Consider the following 23337-nt stretch of genomic DNA (forward strand, 5'->3'; position numbering starts at 1 on the left):
GCAAAAGCTATTCTTATCTCAGATAAAACAGACACAGAGACTGAAAGTGAAGGGATAAAAAAAGATATGCTACATAACCAGAAAGCAAAAGCAAGTAGAAATAGCTATTCTTATATCAGATAAAACAGACATTATGTAAAAAATAAAAAAGACAATGTAAATAGATAATAATAAGGTATCAATTCTGCAGGAGGATATGACAATTCACAATATTTGTACACCCAATACCAGAGTACTCATAAGTAAATAAAACTAATATTAGCCCTCAAGGGGTAGATATACTCCAATACAATAATGGTTGGGGAATTCAGTATCCTGCTAATGTGGTTTGACTGTGTCCCCACCCAAATCTCATCTTGATTTATAGTTCCCATAATCCCCACATGTGTCATGTGATTGACCTGGTGGGAGGTATTTGAATCATGGGGGTGGTTAACTCCATGTTGTTCTCGTGTTAGAGAGTGAGTTCTTACAAGACCTGATGGGATGGTTTTATAAGCATCTGGCATTTCCCCTGCTGGCACTCCTGCTGCCCTGTGAATAGGTGCCTTCTGCCTTCATTGTAAGTTTCCTGAGGCCTCCTTAGCCATGTGGAACTGAGTTGTTTAAACCTCTTCTTTATAAATTACCCAGTCTGGGTTATTTCTTCATAGCAGCGTAAAAATAGACTAATACACCTACTGTCAGCATTGGACAGATCATCTAGACAGAAATTAACAGAATACATTGAATTTGAACTGTACTGTACACCAAATGGACCTAACAGACATATACAGAACACTGTATCAAATTGCTGCAAAATACACATTTTCCACATCAGCATATGGAACATTCTTTAGAAACACTATATATTAGACCACAAAACAAGTCTCAACAAATTTTTAAAAATACAAATTATTTCATGCATCTTCTGAGAACACAGTGGAATAAAACTCAATAACAAGAGAAACTTTGGAAATTGTATTTACATGGAAACTAAACAAAATGATCCCTAACTACCATAAGGTCAATGAAGTATTAGAAAGGTATTTCTTAAGTTTTTGAAATAAATGAAAATAGAAATAAAACATACCAAAACCTACAAGATACAGCAAAAGCAGTGCTAAGAGGGAAGTGTTTATAGCAATGAATGCCTAAATCAAACAATTAGAAATATTTCAAATGAAGAGCCTGGTTATGTACTTCAAGGAACTGGAAGAGCAATAATGAACCAAAGCCAAAATTGGTAGAATGAAAGAACTAATAAAGATTATCATGCAGCTAAATGAAATAGAAACTAAAAACAATACAAAGAATCAACAAAAGGAAAAGTTGGTTTTTTCAATAGATAAACAGCTAAAAGACCAACCAAGAAAAAAGAAGCCCCTAATAAAATCTGAAATGAAAAAGGAGACATAACAACTGAAACCAACAAAATACAAAGGATCATCAGAGACTTGTGAAGAACTATACACAAACGCACTGGAAAACCTAAAGAAAATGGATAAATCCCTAGCCACATACAACCTACCAACATTGAACATAGAAGAAATAGAAAACATGAACAGAGCAGTAAATAGTAATTACAGTGAATCTAGTGATAAAATCTTCTGTCAAAGAAAAATGCAGGACCGAATGGCTTTGCTGCCGAATTCTATCAGATTTATAAAGGAGAATTAACATCAGTTCTTCTGAAACTGTTTCAAAAAATGAAGGAAGAGAGAATTCTTTCTCGCTCATTCTATTGGACCCAAATTATTCCAGTATTAAAACCAGACAAGGGCACAACAAAATAAGAAAATGGCAGGCCAGTGTCCTTGAACATGGACACAAAAATCCTTAATACAAGCAACGTGAATCCAACAATGCATCAAAAAGATAATCCAGCAATATAATGTGGGATTTGTTCCAGGGATGGAAGGATGTTTTGGCATATGCAAATCAATCATCATGGTGCATCACATCAGCAGAGTAAAGGACAAAAAATATCAGATTCTCAAAAGACACAGATAAGGTGTTTGATAAAATTCAACACTCTTTGCAAATTAGGTATAGACGGGACATACTTCAATATAATGAAGGACATACACAACAAACCCACAGCTAACATCATACTGATTGGGAAAAGCTGAAAGAAACTAACATCATATTGATTGGGAAAAGCTGAAAAACTTTCCTTTAAGAACTGGTTCAAGACAAGGATGCCCACTTTTACCTACCACCCCTATTCCACATAGTACTGGAAGTTATAGCCAGAGCAATCAGAACATAGAAAGAAATAAAAGGTGGCCAAGCTCAATGGCTCACACCTGTAATCCCAGCACTTTGGGAGGCCAAGATAAGGTGGATCACTTGAGCTCAGTAGTAGAAGACCAGCCTGGGCAATGTGGAGAGACCTCTTTCTCCATAAGAAATATAGAAATTAGCCAGGTGTGGTGGTGTGTGCCAATAGTTCTAGGTAGGTATTCAGGAAGCTGAGCCAGGAGGATCAGTTGAACCCAGAAGGTCCAGGCTGCAGTGAGCCACAGTCACGCCACTGCCCTCAAGACCCTGTCTCTAAGAAAAGAAAATAAAAGAAGAAAGAAACAAAAGGCATCCATATTGTAAAAGGAGTGTCAGTTGTCTCCCTTTTCAAGTTATGTGACCATATGTAGAAAAAAAAAAAGTTCACCAAAAACTCATAAAACTGATAAATTCAGCAAAGTTGGAGGATACAAAGTTTGTGTACAAAAGTATCATTTCTGTACACCAATAACAAACTAGATAATACAGAAATCAAGAAAGGAATTCTATTTACAATAGTCACATAAAAATAAAATACATAAGAATAATAAATTTAACCAAGGGATATTCTCAAACATGATGAAAGAAATTGAAGAAGTTACACAAAAATGGAAAAAGATATGTCATTATGTATAAAATACATGGAGATACTAATCTATTTTATTACTATCAAAATATACAAAAATCCATTGTAAAAAGTTAGAAATTATTAAAACACACACAAATACTTGGCAGTATTCACAGTTGGAAGAAATGTAAACCACATTAAATTGTAACTGCATAAAATTAGCAATAGTACGTACTGTATTAATTTCATAGCTACCTGTTGCTATTGTGATCTCAAGGGTTGTGAGTATCCGCTTAAAATATCATGTGACATACTCTTACGGGCAGTTTGTCCCTCCGTTAGGTTGATTATTGCAGTAAAAGTGATCTCTTGTAGTTCTCACATGGTTTTCATTGTGTTTAGTGCAATACCATGAATCTTTAATATGACACTATGGACCTGTATGAAGTGCCATTAGTGCTGCTGGAAATGCTCCCAAGAAGCAGAGAAAAGTCTTGACGTTACAAAAAATGGTTGTATTGTTTGATAGGTAGCATAGATAGAGGTCTTCAGCTGCAGGTGATGATGCCATTTCACAAAGAATGACTTAACATACCATTGTGAAATAAAGAAAAGAACAGAAAAAGCTATTCTGAAGCCATTGCTATGACTATACCAGCAGGCACAAAAGCTTATACTTTTTGCTAAATACCTTTTGCAGCTTCTATGTGGGTGCAGGATTTCTATAAGGAAGGTATACCTATAGTGTCCAATGTGATGTGAGGAATAGCAAGTCATTATATGACAGCTTAAGAGGAAAGCAAAGGATCTAGAGCTAGAGGATTTAATGGCAGAAAAGGTTGGTTTGAAAAGTTTAGAAAGAGATTTGGCTTTAAAAATGACAAGATAACAAGAGAAGCAGCTTTTGACAATCAAAAAGTAGCAGAAGTCAGATTCCCAGATTTCATTAAGAAAATCATTGAGGAGAAAGGTTATTTTCTGAACGGGTTTTTAATGTTGATGAAAGTGTCCTATTTGGGGGAAAATGCCACAGAGGACATTTATTACTAAGGAAGAGAAGAGAGAACTAAGATTTAAGGCATTTAGCTAGTAACCCCTGAACTAGAAGAAAATTATACACACACCATCTGCCAGTTTTTCATTGCAAAACAGAGAGGATTGAATAGTGGAAACTCTTTCTGAATTGATTGTATCAGTGCTTTGTCCCTGAAATTAGGAAGTACCTTGCTAGGGTAGGACTGCCTTTGAATGTTTTTTTTGATATTGGCTAATGCCCCTGGCCACTGAGAACCCCATGAATTCAATACTGAAGGCTTCAGAGTGGACTTCTTGACCCCACACATGCCTCTATTTCAGACTCTAGGGCAGGGGGTCGTAAGGACCCTTATGGCTTACTACACACAGTATGCTACTTAAAGCATTTAATGCTATAGAATAGAATCCAGATAAAACATGGAAGTCTGGAAAGATCTCACTGTTGAAGATGTCGTTGTTATTATAGGAAATGCCTTGAAAGTCTAAACAAAATATTTCTGTGGGAGAAAACTGTGTCGAGATGTTGTACATGATTTCACAGGATTTATGATAGAGCCAGTCAAGGAAATCATGAAAGAGATTGTGGATATGGAAAAAAAAAAAATTGGGGTTGAAAGGGTTTCCAGATAGAGACATTGGAGAAATTCAAGAGCAAATACCACACCAGAGTAATTAATAGGAGATTACTTGATGAAGATGAGTGTTTCCATGTTGATCAAGGGGCAGCTGTGATAACAATATCAAACTATAGGTTGAGTACCCTTTATCCAAAATGCTTGGGACCAGAAGTTTTTCAGATTCTGGAATATTTGCATTATACTTACTGTTTGATCATGCCAAATCCAAAATTCTGAAATTCAAATTGCTTCAGTGAGTATTTCCATTGAGTGTCACATTGGCACTGAAAATGTTTCAGACTTTTGAGCATTTCGAATTTTGCTTTCAAATGCTTAACTGATACAGAAAGTGGAAAAAGCAGAAATACTCCAATTTCATTGTAATGGCATCAGCATCATTCATAATACTAAAACTAGACTGGAAATACTACAAAACAAAACTACAGACCAGAACTCCTCTTGAACATAGATGTAAAAATTCTAAACAAAAATTTAGCAAATTATATTCAACAGTATATATAAAGTATAAATTTATCATGACTAGGTGGTGTTTATTCCAGGAATGTAAGGTTAATTTAACATTCAAAAATTAACATGCTATTACCATATTAGCAAGCTTTAAAAGTTAAAACCATATGATCTCAACAGATGGAAAAAAAATATTTGCCAAAGTCAAACATCTATTCTTGATTTTTAAACTTTCCTCAAACCATTAGGGGCATCTATGAAAAACCGAGAGCTACCATTATATTTAATGGTGAATGACTAATTTCTTTTTTCTAACATTAAGAACAAGAGAAGAATGTGTCCTCTTATCACTTCTTTTTCTATGTTGTTCTTTAGATTCTAGTCAGCACAGTAAGTAAGAAGGAAAAGAAGTAAAAGGCATCCATTGTGGAAATGTAGAAGTAAACTGTCTTCATTTACAGACAACATTATTTTCTGTAGAAATTTCGTGTAGAAAATATGTTGGAGTCTATGAAAAAGACCAAACGTAGATTTAACAAGGTTCCATGATACAAGATCAATATAAAAGAATTAATTTGGCCAGGCACAGTGGCTCACTCCTGTAATCCCAGCACTTTGGGAGCCCGAGGCGGGTGGATCACAAGGTCAAGAGATAGAAACCATCCTGGCCAACATGGTGAAACCCCGTCTCTACTAAAAAAAAATACAAAAATTAGCTGGGCGTGGTGGCCCACACCTGCAGTCTCAGCTACTCAGAAGGCCAAGGCAGGAAAATCACTTGAACCTGGGAGGTGGAGGTTGCAGTGAGCTAAGATTGCACCACTGCACTCCAGCCTGGAGACAGAGCAAGACTCCATCTCAAGAAAAAGCATTTTATTTTTATATACAAGTAATGAATAAGAGTTGAATTTGTTTTAAAAAATGCATTTTCATCAAGCAGATGTTGCACACCTGTAGTCCCAGCTACTTGTGAGACTGAGTTAGGAAGATTATTTGAAACCAGGAGTTTGAGTCCAGCCTAGGCAACATAACAAGACCCCATCTCTAAGAAAATTAAATTTGAAGAAATCCCATTTTCCATAGCATCAACAAATAGGAAATTCTTAATAAATCTGACAAAATATGCAATACACTCTATATAATGAAAACTGTAAACTATTGCTGAGAGAAATTAATCAAGAACTAAGTAAGTGGAGAGACACATACACAGAGTTGATTGGAAGACAATGTTGTTAAGATACCAGTTCTCCCAAAGTGGATATATACATTCGGCACAATGTCATTGTAAATCTCCAATGTCTTTTATCATAGAAATGGACAAGCTGACCCTAAAGTTCATTTGGGAATGCAAACTATCAAGAAAAACTACAAGGATATTAGAATAGAAAGGTAATGTGGGATGGTTGACACCACCTGATTATGGACTTTTTTATAAAGCCTCAGAAATCAGGACAGTTTGTATTTGCTTAATGGTAAACACATAGATGCATGGTACAATAGCATCCACACGTAGACCCACACATTTATGGACAACTGAATTTTGACAGATTTAGAAAGGTAATTCTGTGGAGAATGGACAACCTTTTCAAAAATGATTCCAGACCAGTTGTTTGTCCATATGCAAAAAAAAAAAAAACTTTATGCCTGACAGTGTATACAAATGAGTCAGAACCCTAAATACAAAGTATAAAACTATAAAATTTCTAGAAGAGAAAATAGGAGGAAGTCTTTGTAACCTTGAAATGGACAAAGATTCCTTAATATGATACTAGAGCACGTTCTACCAATGAAAAACTGATTAACTGACTTCACCAAAACTAAAAACTCCCATGTAGTGAGGGAAAATACATGCAAAAGGATTTTTATCTAGAATATGTAGTGCACTCTCAAAAGTCAATAATAGAAAACAACTCAGAAATACAGGCAAAAGGCATGAACAGAAACTTCACCAGAGACAATGTCATATGGCCGATAAGTACATGAAAAGATGGTCAACATCATTGCAATAGGGAAATGCAAATTAAAACTATAAGGAGGCTGGGTGTCATGGCTCACACCTATGATCTCAGCATTTTGGGAAGCCAAAGCAAGAGGATCGCTTGAGCCCAGTAGTTTGAGACCAGCCTGGGTAACGTAGTGAGACCTCATCTCTACAAAAATAAAAAAATTTGCTGGATGTGGTTGTACACCCCTGTAATTCCTGCTCTTCAAGAGGCTCAAGGAGGAGAATCACTTGACTGAGCCCCAGAGATTGAGGTTGCAGTGAGCCGTGTTTGCACCACTGTAATCGAATCTGGGCAACAGAGCAACCTGGTCTCAAAAAAACCCACAAAAACTCGCTATACCAAGTGTTGGTGAGAATATGGAGGAACTATAATTTACATGTATTACTGGTGCAAATGTAAAATACTGTGCTTAGTTTGGAAAACACTTTGGCAGTCTCTTAAATAAAAGTCAGACACCTATCAGGTGAGCCCATCTTTCTACTTCTAGTATTTACCTCAGGAAAAAAGTGTATGTCCATGCAAAGAATTGTACAGTCTTCATGCAGCTAAAGAATGTTGTCAGCTTTTCAGTACAGCCAAAAACTGGACCACAATGCAAATGTCCCATCAACATGCGAGAGGATATTGTGGACCATCTCTTCAGTGGGATACTAGATAACATTAGGAAGGAGTTAACTATTGAAACATGCACCAATCTCAAGGTAATGACGCTGTGTGAAAGAAACCATACACACAGTAGTACATACTGTGTCTATTCCATTTATTTAAGACTCCTGAAATTGCAAACTGTTGTAGCAAAAAGTAGGTCATGGAGGGATGGGGTGGTGGGAGGAAGGAATTGGGAAGGGTCACAAAGAAATTTGGGGATGTGATAGATAACACTGTCTTAATTGTCGTTAGGTTTTCATGGGTCATGAAAACAAAAATGTAGACTCCATATGCAACTTCAGGCTGTAACTTTAAATATATGTCAAGTATAGATTTTAAATACATGCAATCTATTTTAAGTCAATTAGATCTCCATAAGGCTGTTTAAAATACAGCGTGATAGAGGGGACTCACAGATTAAAAGAGACTTAAAAGAGCAGCCAAACGCAGTGTATGGATTTTGTATCTTGATTCAAACAAGCCAGCTACTGAAAGACATTCTGTAGACCAGAGAAATTGTAGTATAGGGTGAGTATTGGATAATGTTGATTAATCATTGTTACTTTCATTAGGAAAAACAATGGCGTCTAACAAAAGCCCATATCTATTAGAACTGACAGAGTGTTGCCCTGTTGCCCAGGCTGGAGTGCAGTGGTGTGATCTTGGCTCACTACAACTGCTGCCTCTGGGTTCAAGTGATTCTTCTGCTTTAGCCTCCAGAGTAGCTGGGATTACAGGTGCGCTCCACCACACCCAGCTAATTTTTGTATTTTTAGTAGAGATGGGGTTTCACCATATTGGCCAGGCTGGTTTCGAACTCCTGACCTTGTGATCCGCCCGCCTTGGCCTCCCAAAGTGCTGAGATTACATGCGTGAGCTACCATGCCCATCTGGAAGGCTTTATTAAATTATTCTCTGTTCTTTTGTGTATTTAAAACTTTCCCCTAAATTTTTTTTTATATTTTCTGTGGGTCTTTAACATTCTTAAGGTCTCTGTTGTTTTGGTCCCCACCTCGCTCTGTCAGGAGCAGCATCTGCCTTTTCCCACAGTGTGCGGCCTGGTTGTGTCTGGAGTGATCGTCTCCCCAGTGTGCCTGGGACAGTCTCAGTTTGTGCCCCTTTTCCCAGTGTGAATGTTCCTAGGGCCCTCTGATTCACAAAGCTTTCTAATTTGAACAGGAAAGCAGATGCTCACCTTAATTTTATTCACATACCTGTGCTTTACACCTATTTGTCTTTATTAGATTATTCCTTTGCCTGGAACCCCCTCCTAACCCTACACCTTTCCTACTTCAGTTTCCCAGACCTTGACTCCTCAAGACCTTCCCTGATGTTCCTCCCTGTCTCACCCCGCCCCTCCTAGTCACCTCCTCTGTGCTGCCACCCTCCCTGGGGCGTGCTCAAGGGTATACCATTATCGGAATGTTCCCAGTTCAGTGAGCTTTTCAAGGGTAGGGATCCACCACCTTTTCATCTTCGGGTTGTTGGTGCCAAGCAGTGGATATTGCCTAGCAATGTCTGGAAGAATGTTGCATAAATCCAGCCTTGGAGATTCTCTTACCTCACCTGTAGAGATAAGGAAAATAGCTCAACCCTGAAAGATAAAGGCATCTTCGTAGGATTACAGAGGATAGTATAACAGAGCCAGAAGTGGAGCTGTGACACAGTCCTTCTCTTCACACTGAAGATGTGATAAGCAATTTCGAGGAGCAATCAAGGGTTCCCTGTACTAAGACAGCATTTACACACCTAATGGTGATGACTCCTTGAGCAGAATCCAGAAGTCATTGGAGCAGCAGGAGTAGCTCTGGAGTGTACAAGAAGTAGGTTTTGATAATGCTGTGATATTTCAGATGTTTATTCAACACAAAATGCAGTAATTACGACACCTGACTTTTTTACTGCGGGAGAATTGAAGACCTATATTTCTAGGGAATTTGACTTAACAAGGTGCTCTAGCACTTACTATTCAACCAGAATGCTGAATCTGCTGCAGCCACCAGGTTTTTTTTTAATTTTTTTAAATTATCCTCTTCTATGTAGGACATGGAGAGGGATGTAGTAAAATAGAGACTTTATACTTTTAATTGCTTAAAAATAACATCATTCAGAGATCTTACCTGTAATACCTGTTTTTATGTGCAATTTTCATAGCGTCGTCTTGGAGATGCAGCCAAGAAAGCCATCAGTAAATTGACAACGAGAACAGTGAAAAAAGGTGACAAGGTACAGTACCGAAATAACTTCAGCATTGTAAAATCATCAGATAGTTTCACCAGGACAGTGGAAATGGGTGAGAAAGTACAGTACCGAAATAACTTCAGCACTGCAAAATCATCAGATAGTTTCACCAGGACGGTGAAAAGGTTGGCAAGGTTCAGTACTGAAATAACTTCAGCATTGTAAAATCATCAGATAGTTTTGTTTTTCTTTGGTGGGAGAGGACACGCCCTAATTGTTTGCACTTCGTGTGTTAGATTTTCTCGAACTATACCTACCTAATGCTTTATTTTAAACTACTTTCTTGCAGTAACTCCAGCTGTGTTTTCCTACAAGAGTTTTCTTCTGCTAAAACCTAGTATACATTTTCAGAGAATTATAGTGTGACCGTTTGTGCGTTAAAAAGCCACAAGATGTGTGTTTTTTTTCTTATACTTCCTGGGACTTTGCTTTGTCTTTTTTGTTTTGTTTTTTTACTAGTTACACGGAGAATTGAAGACCTGCATTTCTAGGGAGTTTCACCTAACAAGGTGCTCTCTCTACAATGGGTTGAGCAGTTTGACAGAAGAGCAAAGTGTGTTAGGGTTATCCCTGGTGGCTTGGAGGACCGAGGGAGAGAGGCAGTGTCAAGATGCTGTGGTGGAGACCTGTAACGACATCCTCCGCTCAGAGCTCTAGTTATGGTAGAGCCCTGCTTCTCCCCTAGAAGGACACAGTTGCACCTTAGTGCTGCCCCTACATGCAGGGTACTCAGGTTATATAGAATGGGAAAATGGCATCTCAAAAGTCATAAAACTCAAACTGTCTCCTGCCCCACACCCAGTTCTAATATTTAAGCACAAAGTTGTGTCTGGAAGGACAATTTCAGATGATTCTCTGTCTTCCTAAGTTTTACCAGTTTCTTGGACTTTACCCATTTTATTCCCATTGCCGTGACACCACCATATATGAAGACAGTCTTAATGAACTTTATTGTACACCAAGGAAAGAGAAAAGGGGGAAAATCACTTAAGAAAATATAAGCAGCATCAAAACAGCTTGTACTTCAGTGGCAGAGAAGTGGTAACCAGTATAACAGTGTAAATGCTTTCTTTGCCTGGTGACCTCAGCTGCCACATTAGTTTGAAATTCCCTGGAGCAGATTTAACCTACCCATCTTACTTTGTATCCCAGGCCAGCATGATTATTTCCTTTAATTATTAAAACCAGTTCATCTTAGTTTGTACCTCCTAGACCTGCCAAGAGTTGTCCACTGAGTTTCAGTCCAAGTGACAATGACACGGCAAATAGTCTGTTTTCCTGGCTTAGGTTCTTGGCATGTTTTATTTTATGACAACTTAGGCAAAACCCCTTCTTAGTCCTAGGAGGAAGGAAATCAGTTAATCTGGTGTCTAAATACCTGGCTGTCTCTTTCTCACTCTTTAATAAAGACCCAGTATTGAATTGAGCCAATGACTCTTCTCCATCCCAAATCTGTGACCAGATTCACAGCTCCTATTCTTGTGCCCAAGTCACAGCAGTCTGCTGGGACTTGACTCACCATCTTTCCTGCCTGTACTTAGGTGTGTGTTTAAGTGAGCATACTGGTGAGCTTCCAGACTGTGTCGAACATAGCAGTGAAATCTCTTCAGACTAATAAGTAGTACGGGGGGACTGAGGGATGGGGAGATCATGATGGTCCAAGCTGATTCTAACCTTGAAAAAATTAGAATTCCTACTTAATTTTTGTAAGATATAACAAAATATAAATTATTATAATTTTTAAAACAAAATAGATTGGCTTAGACATAATTTGGGCCAATAGAGTTAGGCAAACAAAAGCATATTAAATTAATTGTAATCATTTTCACTTTATAACACTTGCTGAGCATAGTAGCCACAGAAAGATTCGAAGCTGAATTGCATCCCCACCGTTTATATACTTGCATCATGTGACTTTTGCTTCTGTACTTTTCATTTTAGGAAACTGATCCAGACTTTGATCATTGTGCAGTCTGCATAGAGAGCTATAAGCAGAATGATGTCGTCCGAATTCTCCCCTGCAAGTATGTTAACTTCATTTGTTTGGAAAAGAATAATAATGTGCTTTGTATGCCCCCTTTTCAAAGGGGGCATCTCCCTTGCTTTTGAGCGCCACCCACCCCATCACTTTGTGGAGGCCAAGCCCGCTGTGTATTGCTGGCCATGGGGCTGAGACCAGCGGGGAGTGGTGCTACTCAGCAGGTGCAGGCTGCACAGCCTTCCAAGGTGTAGCCAATATGCCACGTGGCATGTGGCCTCCAGACTCCCCAGACACAGCTTAGGAGTGTTGAGGTCGAGAATTCTTGTTCTGTGGTTTCATTTATCTTATGTTTATTTCTTTTTTTTTTTTGAGATGGAGTCTCACTCTGTTGCCCAGACTGGAGTGTAGTGGCACGATATCAGCTCACTGCAACCTCCGCCTCCCAGGCTCAAGCAATTCTTCTGCCTCAGTCTCCCGACGAGTAGCTGGGATTACAGGTGGCCACCACCACGCCCAGCTAATTTTTGTATTTTTAGTAGAGACAGGGTTTCACCATGGTGGCCAGGCTGGTCTCAAACTCCTGACCTCAGGTAATCCTCCCGCCTCAGCCTCCCAAAGTACTGGGATTACAGGCTTGAGCCACCGTACCCGGCCCATTTTCTTTAAAGATGGGGTTCTCGCTATGTTGCTCACAGCTGGACATGAATTCCTGGGCTCAAGCATTCCTCTTGCCTTGTCCTCCCAAAGTGCTAGGATTACAGACGTGAGCCACTATGCTCAGCATTGTTTTGTGATTTCTGTGGGTTTCAAAAACAGCTCCTTGTTCCTCTCCATCTTAAATCGGACTACATCATTAGGTCCTCCAGTGAGACTTCATCAAGCTCACCTGGCTCTGGGTACAACAGCCCCAGAGACTTGGATTAAATCTTTTTCTAAACCTAGATTATGCAGAGTCGAGAGGACTGGTACCTACTTTGTGCCTGCTGTGGTTCGAGTGCTCTGCTCTGAGCAGACTATACTCAGTCTCCTATAATTCTCCCAGCAGTCCTAAGGTGTTTTTTCCCCATTGTAGAGTGAAAAATGGTGAACCAATGGTAGGTTCCAGGGTCACACAATTCAGAAATGGCAGAGCTGTGACAAGGACTGCCTTTAATGTGCTTCCTACATAGGACCCAAGCCTCCCTCCATGAGGAGAGAATTTGCCTGTGCCTGGGTGCCCTGGAAATGGCTGTTGGTTTCTACCATGGCTCCTCTAAAGCTAGGGAGTATGAAACTTTAAGATACACTGTTCTGAATGTCAATTGGATAAATAGGAAATCACCTGCCAGGAAGGCTAAAACCAAAGGGTTTTCCTCTTCCTCCTCCCTTCTCTTTAAAAGATACCCACACAACTTCAGCCTTATAATGTGGAGCATGTGAATTAATTGAATAATTGTGAGTTGTTATCTTCATGAGGCTACTGGTCTTATTTTACTTACAAAGTAATCTATTTTGAGTCTAGGAGGATAGGTTTTGTGTTTGTTTGTTTGTTTTAAATCAAACTGAAGAATTGCATATACTGAGACAGAAATCCAAGAATCTGGAAGTTAAGTCATTCTAGTTTACATGTAAAGGAAAATCTATAAAACTAAATGTAAGCTGTCCTGTAGAAAATTAAACTATGTAACAGCCAGTCTTCCTTCACGTGCAGTCATTTATGGTCTAAACGTGAGGCTAAAGGAAATGTACATGCAAGTGCCAATCAGGAGAAGAGCCAGCGGGACAGAGGGGAGGCATAACCACACTCACCTGCTTCCACACTGGAATGACCAGGAGAAGCCAAGTCTCTCCAAATTCCATCTTGCTGTTTGAGCCCAGGATCCTCCAAAACCACATGGTACCTAAGAATAAGGGCTTCTAGAACCATTCATGGGTATTACTAAAATGAGGGGGATCTTCCTTAAGGGAGGCCTGGCCTAAAGTAGGTTATTCTGGGAGCTTACTCCTATTATCTTCATCCTTTCAGCGTTGACTTTTCCACAGTTTAATTCAGAGTTATCTTTTTCCTTTTGTGTATTTTTTATTTTTTTTAGAGTTGGGGTCTCACCATGTTGTCCAGGCTTCTCTGAACTCCTGGCCTCAAGTAATCCTCCCACCCTAGCCTCCTAAAATGCTGGGATCACAGGCGGGAGCTCCACATCTGGCCCTCTTTTTAAAATTTAGTTCAGTGCTTTCCAAACCTGACTGCATCAGAGTCAGTGGGGGAGCTTTCAGAAACATCCCGAGTGGAGTCCAGGCATATGCACTTTAATAAGTTCCTGCCTGATTCTGATGCGCAAGGCCATGCCCTTCATCAAGAGTCCAGGCCATGGTTGATCTGAACCATTTCTACTGCTGCACCTGCCACCATAGAAATGGTTTGTGTTTGTGATCTGCTTGTGAATATTAGAATTTTGGCCACACTTCACGGAATTTTGTTGCACCCTCTATGATACTGTTACTCGGTTGTCTTTCAGTGCTAGGTCATTGTGTTACTAGCCATGCTCACTCCCCTGGCTGAGTGTAGAGTTTTCCCTGTTGCTGTGGAACTGAGCAGCTGTTTGTTCCACCCCCATGCGTCACCAAGCTGTCGCTTTCCCTAGACTGCACTGCACAGCCTGCTCAGCACAGCGCCCCATCTCACTGCCATGTAGCAACAGTGCAATTATCAGGTGTAGTAAAAATTAACTTTACACATCAAGCAGTACTTATGACAGTCTTTAACCTAGAGCAGTGTTTCTCAGCCTTGGCACTGTTGACATTTGGGACCAGGTCACTGAGCATTGCAGTGTCCTTGGCCTCTATCCACTAGGTGTCAGCAGCACCCACCCACACACGGTGTGACAACCAAAACTGCCTCTAGATGAGAACCATCTGAGCTGAGGATGGCTATGCATGGCTCTTCAAGCCTCTCCCCAGCAGATGCCACCCGCACAGCTGTGCCTTCCCTCTCACCAAGCTGCCACTTACAGAATTTCTTCTGCCTTGGGATGCCTCCTCGCCCCTATTGTCATTGAACCCCAGTGTCGGTGTTACCTGTTAAGGCTTTCTGTACCTCATGTTGCTGAGCAGTTCTGCTCCCTCACCATCTTCCCATGGGACTCTGAACAGGCTTGGCAGACAGCCTCGCTGCCGGGTCTGCCACTGCCCAGAGCCCTGCTTCTGCCTGGCTGGCCCTCTGCATTCTTCACAGCAGCACCTGCAAGTGTGTTCACTCTCCTTCACACCTTAACTCACACGCTTATTCTTCACTCTCAGAGGACCACTTCACCATGACTTCCCAGAGGAAGCAATGGGTGGAATTCCCTCCCTGTGCTGACCTGGGCCTTCAGGCTGGAGAGGCCATCTGCTGTGGTCTGTGCTGCTCCTTGCTGCACCACTGTGTGCCTGCTCTCTCCCTTCCTCGGGGCCTTGTTCTGTTGGCTGGCTGCTTCCTTCAGTGTTCTTTTCATCTCCACTCACTGACATCTCATCACACTCGCATTTCCCAGTCCAGGTTTTAAAACTCTTTCAAAGCCATCACCCTCCAAGTACCGCCCCACAGCCTCTTCCCTCCATGAGGGAGGGAGATGGGCCCGGATACCTTCATGCCCATCTTTCCTTAACAGTTCACAAGTTCCGCTAGGACTCTATGCAGAGCTGTCAAGCCTCTCATGGATTGCCGGCTTCTTGCCACATGACCTTTTCTTTTCCTCTTCTGTCACACCATTTATTGTATTTACTGTGGACAGATGGCAGTTGGCATGGCAGTGGGGCTTCCTTCTCGGCTCAGTGATCACAGCTGATTCTCCTTTGGATGTTAGCCAGCAGGTCTTAGAAACTGAGGAACTGTCACCTCGTCGTATTTAGACCTCTTAGTTCAAGGTTAGCCATAGGAGTTTTTAGTAGTTAGAAGTATTTTTTCAGAAATGGAGTGCTGCAGCGTGAATGAACGCATGTTTCAATGCCACTTTGGGAGCTAAAACAGGTGGCCAGCCACTGCAGGCGTCTGAGGCTCCACTGTAGCCGAAGGCCTGTAGAGACAGTGAGTGCTGCCAGCCCCAGCTAGCAGAAGAGAGTTCTTGTCTCAGACCTTTAATAATCCTGCATCCTTTTATGTTTGCCAGGTTCTTACACGGCACCAAGAGGCTGCAGAGCTGTGAGAGCAACTCACCTTCAATATAGAGGCCTCTCCCTCCCCCAGCGCTCTTCTGCTCACTCTAGTTTATGGCATGTGTGGGACATAGGAAAGGGGAGGGCGTTGAATTTCAGTATTGCTGGGTTTGTTCCTTTCATGTTCTATTTGTTTCTCATTCTGTATCCCAAAGTATTTCTCATAGGAATAAAGGACTTTGTTGAAGCTCGGTATGCTTGTGCTTTTCATGTTTCACTGTCCACACGTCACCTGCTTTCCGTCCCAGTGCACCACCCACCTTGTGTGTGGTGGGGCCTGTTCTGCATTTACGTGTGTTTTTATCACGTGAGTGGGGAACTACTTCTCAGGGCCCCACTTTTCCAAGGTGTCTCTTTCTGAGGCCTTCTAGGTGTCCGTGGAGCACCTTCCATAGTGAGAGCCCACAGCCATAGTGAGGGCAAGCATGGGTAGGTGTACAGGAGCATGGCCAATCAGTGGGGCTGCTTTGCCCATGTGATGACCCAGCATGTGCTCAGTCTTGGCACTTCTCTTAGTGGTCCACACACTGTGTTGCATTGACTGCTCCAAATACCTCCGAAGGTAAATAGGTGCTCCTGGCCCAGTCCTTAGCTGAGATTGCTACACTGTGGAAAAGTGGTTTGCCGAGCACCAGAGTGTTGTAGCAGAACTTAGCCTAGAAGGGAAGGAAAGGCCACAGGGAGTTTTGTGACAGTTGCACTGAGGAGACCAGCAGGAGGGTTAGAGAATGGGTGATGAGGGGAAAAAAGATACTGTGTTCAGGGCAGCTGCCCACAGAGATCACAGGAGAGACAGGAAGGAGAGGAGGGCCGTAGGTGAAGAGAACAGCCACCTAGCTTTGTGGAAGTGAGGAATGTGCTGTGGGAATTTGAGACAAGATCTCTGGGTGAGTTGCACAGACTAAAGGAAGTTTTTCTAAAAAACCAAAAATGTTTCAGATTTTGAGTTAGCTAAGGAAGGGAAGTTTTCTAAATTTGTCACTAGAGAACCAGTTGGTCTTTCATGTTTTTCTTCATAGTACCCCACAGCCTGGAGGAGAAATTGTAATTGTTTAGTAAAACAGAGGGGTAGGCACTTCTTTTAATATCAATAACCCTAGAAGGAAACAGTTACTCAAGAACATATTTATAACTAATTTCAGGTTAAAGAAACAGAGAACACAAAACTCGTGCAGGTTTAAAAATGAAATATGAAGATTATACCATTTGGTTCTTTCTGAATAGTAAGAGAAAAGAAAGACAGGACAGTAAGAAAAGGGAAAAGTAAAAACTGGCCCCAGTGGGGAGCACCAGAGCCAAACCTCCGTCCCCTCCAGGCGGCTGCTGTGGCTTTACCACATCTCCACCAACAGCTCAGCAAGCCTGGCCACCCCCAACCCCCATCTGGGTACCTCCCACTCCTCTGGAGCCCTGATCAGAGGTCACGGCACTGTATCTCTTCCATTACCTGTCAGCCAGCCAAGTCCCATCATCCACCCTGCATAGGCCTGACCTGCAGCACCTTCCCAGCCACCCCACACCCTAGCACTAACCCAGTGCACAGGTCTGTACCCCTCCTGAAAACGTATGCAAGATACTAGGCATTTGCATCCCTGTGACTTTTTAGGGTGAGGTTCTGTAATTTATATCAGTTCTAAAGGAGTTGGTATCCCCCAAAATGGTTAAGAAGCCTGTTGTGGTCTATGTTGGTCAGCAACCAGCAATAGTGCAGTTGACCCCTGCTGGAAAGTCCAGGCTGGCCCTGGGGACACCTTGTGTGTAGTAAGGAAACCCTCCACACACAGGCTACGAGTAACAAGACCTAATGCCTTGGGTGTCCTGAACATATTTGGGCCTCACCTGTGGATTGGTGGCTTTCCAGCCCTTAAGTAAAAGCTTTAAGGTTTAAATAAATGCCATGCCTTCAGTGGTGATGGTTCTGGTTATTTCATTGTCTGCGAATTTAAGACTAGATTGATAAATCCGTTCTTCGAGATCTTTACTCTTATCCCCAAAGAAATGAGTTTAAGACCATCGAACGGTAATAGGCAGGCATATGTGTATACTGTTCAGGCTGAAGTTGTAAGCATGAATGTTTGTTCTAGATCTCAAAACATTTCTCTAGACCTCTGTTTATAAATCAAAACTACATTTTTAAACAGATATAAATAACATTAAATTACAAATTGACAAAGTTGTAAAGGTATATACCATGATTCAATTTGGTATCTTTCTCAAAAATTTCTTTTATTCCAAACTCAGATTATTCTTCCAAAACTGCCCTGAACGTCTGTCCTGGCACCCACCTTCTTTCTCCCTGTTTGGCCGGGACTCTAGAGCTTCAGAAAGCTGCTGGGCAGGGTGCTAGAGCTTGAGAACTAATTTCTGCAGCTCCTGCAATCTCTCCTCCCTTCCAAAGGGCACAAGTTCCTTTTTTTTAAGACTGCAAAACCCTCTGTGACTAACTTATTTCCAGTCACAAGGGTGTGACTTTCTCTTTTCCTGAATAAGAGAGAAAATTACCCATCCTCCGCCTTAAATGTTTCAGCTAAAAATTGCCATCTAAGTGTTACTTGATTCTAGGCACAGTTTACCCCTTAAAATAGGTCCAACTTCCCTGTAGCTTTTATAAACATTCAACATAAATTGCTTAGAAGTTTTTAAAAATGATGTTTTAAATGACATTCAGACAGGGTTCCATAAAACTAATTAATAACTATACAGAGAACTCTTCATTTAACGGTGATTTAATATCTTTTTGAAATTCCATTTTTCTATGTTAGGTATTATAGAAAGCATAACTGTTTTATAAGATGTGATTATTTTCATTCTTAATAAGTTTTCTAAGTTTCCATTAGTCTTTTTTGGAATTTGGTCAAATAAAAAGTCCAAACAACCACATCCTACTTAACATTTCTTACACAGTGTTGTTGACATATGAAGTGGGTTCAGGAGATTTTCTGCAAGTTATATTTTAATAAATTCCCATTATTTGTCTCTTGGGGCTTAAAATAGGTCCTGAAAGGGGGAAAAACAGACTAACTAAAAATTCCATTTCTTTCCATTTTGGGCTAATAGTTTCTCAGTATGTAATTTGTGACTTAACTCTCCATTATTTCACAGGCATGTTTTCCACAAATCCTGCGTGGATCCCTGGCTTAGTGAACATTGTACCTGTCCTATGTGCAAACTTAATATATTGAAGGCCCTGGGAATTGTGGTATGTTTCCTATTTCATTTGTTATCACTTTTGTGTATTATTATATGTATGTGTAATAGAATATAACACAATCGGTGTGATAGAAGGCATGACTGAGTCACACAAAAAAACACTGGCTGTATTTGCCATGTAACCTTGTAAGCCCAATAGTGCCTTTTTTCCAGATTACTAAGAAGTCTAAGTCATCTCAGAGAACTCCTGGAAGAGGAGGTAAATAACTGTACTAGTCTTTTTTTTTTCTTTTTTTTTAATTTAAGAGACAGGGTTTCACTCTGTCGCCCAAGCTGGAGTGCAGTGGTGCAGTCATGGCTTACTGTAACCTCGAACTCCTGAGCTCAAGCAGTCCTCCCACCTCATGCTTCTGAGTAGCTGGGACCACAGGCATACACCACCATGCCTGACTAACTTTTTTGTTTTGTTTGTTTGTTTGTTTTTTGAGACGGAGTTTGGCTCTTGTTGCCCAGGCTGGAGTACAATGGCACGATCTTGGCTCACTGCAACCTCTGCCTCCTAGGTTCAAGCAATTCTCCTGCCTCAGCCTTCCAAGTAGCTAGGATTACAGGCACCTGCCACCACCCCTGGCTAATTTTTAATAGAGACAGGGTTTCACCATGTTGGCCAGGCTGGTCTCCAACTCCTGACTTCAAGTGATCCACCCACCTCAACATCCCAAAGTGCTGGGATTACAGGCATGAGCCACTACACTTGGCCACTTTTTTATGTTTTGAAGAGAGAAGATGTTGTTCAGGCTGGTTGCAAACTCCTGACCTCAAGTGATCCTCCTGACTCAGCCTCCCAAAGTGCTGGGATTACAGGTGTGAGTCACCACACCTGGCATGGTCCACTTTTGAAAGTGTGCTTCTGTTGGATGATGAGTATGGGATGAGGAACTGATGGTGGAGAGAAGGACATGATTTTTCTGCATTCCAGTATCTTTTTTTAGAAGGTAGGATATATGCTGTTGACTCTGTTCCAATCATAATCTCCTCTGTGCTTGGCATAATATAAAATTATGTCATTGCTTATGTTCCTTCCCCTGAAGTTTGACTTTGATCTCTTGGGTGTTGGTTAAGTTGCAAGCAGAGAAGGCGGGCAGTGACTGAAGCCCAAGGAGAATTGTTGACAACCACAGCTTGGCAGGGCCATTGCCAGGCACGCCAGAGACCAGCTGTGGTAGGTGCCAGGTTAACGCTGACTTGACTAACCAAGGACCTTGGTTAGTCCTTGCTTAAGAGAAGCATGTATATGCAGGGTTATGCTTTTCATAGGAAAATAAAGTAGTTTATGGTCTCAAAAAAGAATGAAAGAATAATCTCCTTATGACAAAAAGTTTAATCCAACAGATGAACTACTCATTTTAGCTTACAACCCAAAGAAGATCAAAGTCATTTCATTTTAAATATACTGTCAAACACAGTTTCAGTTTATACAGTTGGGCAGTAATGCCCCATTTGTCCTCTGTCTCCAGAGATCATGTCAGTGGTGATGTAATTTAACATGGGATTTCTCAAAGTATCAGGCATTACTGACACCATGGACTGGATAATCCCTTCTTGTGGGGGCTGTCCTGTGTGTTGTAGACTGTTCAGCAGCATCTAAATGCTAGTAGCACAGCACCACAGCTGCAGCAGTCAGAAATGTCTCCAGACATTGCCAGATGTCCCCCAGGGAGCAAACTCACCTCCATTTCATCTGGTTTAACATAGAGCATCTGCCATGAGGCCTAGCACAGTGTAGAAACCTTTTTTTTTTTTGAGATGGAGTCTTGCTCTGTCTCCCAGGCTGGAGTGCAGTGGCACCATCTCAGCTTACTGCAACTTCCGCCTTTCAGGTTCAAGTAGTTCTCGTGCCTCAGCCTCCCAAGTAGCTGGGATTATAGGCACTTGCCACCATGCCTGGCTAACTTTTTTTTTTTTTTTTTGAGATGGAGTCTAACTCTGTCTCTAGGCTGGAATGCAGTGGTGCCATCTCAGCTCACTGCAACTTTCATCTCCCAGGTTCAAGCAATTTCCCTGCCTCAGCCTCTCACGTAGCTGGGACTACAGGCACACATCACCACACCCGGCTAATTTTTTGTATTTTAGTAGAGATGGGGTTTCACCATGTTGGTCAGGGTGGTCTCAATCTCCAGACCTTGTGATCCACCAGCCTCGGCCTTCCAAAGTGTTGGAATTACAGGCATGAGCCACCATGCCCAGTCACTAATTTTTGTGTTTTTAATAGAGACTGGTTTTCCTCATGTTGGCCAGGCTGCTCTCAAACTCCTAATCTCAAGTGATCTGCCCATCTTGGCCTCCATAAGTGCCGGGATTACAGACATGAGACACTGCGCCTGGCCAACAGTGCAGAAACTTCAAAACCATTAACTTACCCTCTGTTGTTACCTCTAGCCTTCTGGAGTTTTTTTGTTTGTTTGGTAAGTATATTAAGTGCTAATACTTTCCTCGTCTGTTTATAACAAAAGCCCTTCTAAAATGTATTGCAGGCTACTATGGATTCTTAAATGTGATGAACATAAAAAAACCTCTTCTAACTGGGCGTGAATCTAAGCATCACGTAGTACACTGTTCTGTGAGTTTTAAATAAGGCTTTGAGATGACCTGAAACAGTTCATTTGCCCAGGAAGCCATTGTTCCAGGTTTGGTTGGCTGAAACTTCTCTCTATAAACATACAAACTTCTCACAGCCACCCTTCCCAGCTCTGCTTCTCATGTGCTGCCTGCCGCTACGTGCTGGGAAAACCAAAGGTTGCTAGGTAAACCAAATGTTGGCATTGTTAAAATGGAAGACTTTTGGTACTCACTTTTTAATTGGTTGACTTTGGCCGCAAGCATCTCTATACCTGTCCTTCAGAATTAGGTGCTTAGGTTTTGAACTATCATTTTCTTATAGTTCAAAAGCCTTTTCAACTTTGACCTACTCTTGGCTTTATGTTTTACTTGTGTTTAAAGTTAGAAGATACTTAAAAACTGACTGTCAGATATGGGGCTTTCAGAGAAGTTAATAGTATGAAAGAGGTGTTTTCTATTACCTGAGATTCTTCAACATGGACATTTACCATTAAGCAAAGTAATAGTTTACTCTTTAAACTGGATGTTTGCTATCTTTATGTTAATGATTATGATTCCCTGTGTGCCATGACCAGTTTTCTCTGATCTGCAATGAATTTTGGTTTTCCTTTGTACCATTTGTGAGAAGAGATCTCTGTGCCTTTTGAAGAAGAACTCTTAGGGTGAGAGGAGAAGGAGTAGGTAGGTGGGCAGGTAAATGAGAGGAGATCACAGGGAAAGAACTCGGTGAGGTCTTTGCAACAGGCCGTTAAACTTTAGAATCTTACAAAATTATTTGTTTTCCTGACAATTATTTTTAACCTGGAAATATTTTGCAGCCGAATTTGCCGTGTACTGATAACGTAGCATTCGACATGGAAAGACTCACCAGAACCCAAGCTGTTAACCGAAGATCAGCCCTCGGCGACCTTGCGGGCGACAACTCCCTCAGCCTTGAGCCACTTCGAACTTCGGGGATATCACCTCTTCCTCAGGACGGGGAGCTCACTCCGAGAACAGGAGAAATCAACATTGCAGTAACAAGTAAGTGGGGGCCTCCGCTCAGGCACAGGGCACATGGCTGCCTGTGTGGGCATTCACGACCATCAGGAGAATCAAGACACTCGCCTCGGCCCGTAACACAGACTGTAACCAAGAAAGTGATGTGTGTTTCTGTTAAAACAGGTATTTGGAAGAATGAAACTTTATTTATGATAAGTAGCTTGTGTGTTTGTATATGATCTATAGGAATAGCTGCATTTGGTAAGTAGCTGTTCAGAGGTCTTAGTCGCTGTTTTATAAACCTTGTTTTGAAGTCATTGCGTTGCAAACAGGCATTTGAAGGGAGATGTTGAAAGGCAACACAGGCCCCCAGCAGCGTTGCTGGTGTGTTGTATGCTGTAAGCACTGGTGCTTTCCACCTCCCAGACTACAGGCTACTTACTGGGAAACTCATCTAAAATTTGAACCTAAAAGTTCACAGTTCACGGAACATAGCCTGTTGCACACTTTATTTTACACTTTTTATGGAAGTTTGGTCTCTTGGCTCTTAACTCTTTGATATAATTGTACACGAGGTCAGAGAAAAGCCAA

The 23337-nt window shown here is 41.3% G+C and overlaps 1 protein-coding gene across 2 annotated transcripts in view; it reads left to right on the forward strand.

Moving 5' to 3' along the window:
• RNF130 (ring finger protein 130) overlaps window positions 1–23337 on the forward strand; it is a 153862-nt gene that overhangs the window by 87319 nt on the left and 43206 nt on the right. For both annotated transcript variants that reach the window (XM_021676315.2, XM_021676314.2), the window contains exons 4-7: window positions 9759–9830; window positions 11787–11869; window positions 19099–19195; window positions 22584–22788. In XM_021676315.2, the coding sequence (XP_021531990.1) occupies window positions 9759–9830; window positions 11787–11869; window positions 19099–19195; window positions 22584–22788 (457 nt within the window). The remainder of the gene's footprint in view (window positions 1–9758; window positions 9831–11786; window positions 11870–19098; window positions 19196–22583; window positions 22789–23337) is intronic.

Source organism: Aotus nancymaae, unplaced genomic scaffold (genome assembly GCF_030222135.1).
Source record: "Aotus nancymaae isolate 86718 unplaced genomic scaffold, 86718_ANA_hifiasm-v0.15.2.pri h1tg000015l_1, whole genome shotgun sequence".
Classification (NCBI taxonomy): Eukaryota; Metazoa; Chordata; class Mammalia; order Primates; family Aotidae; genus Aotus; species Aotus nancymaae.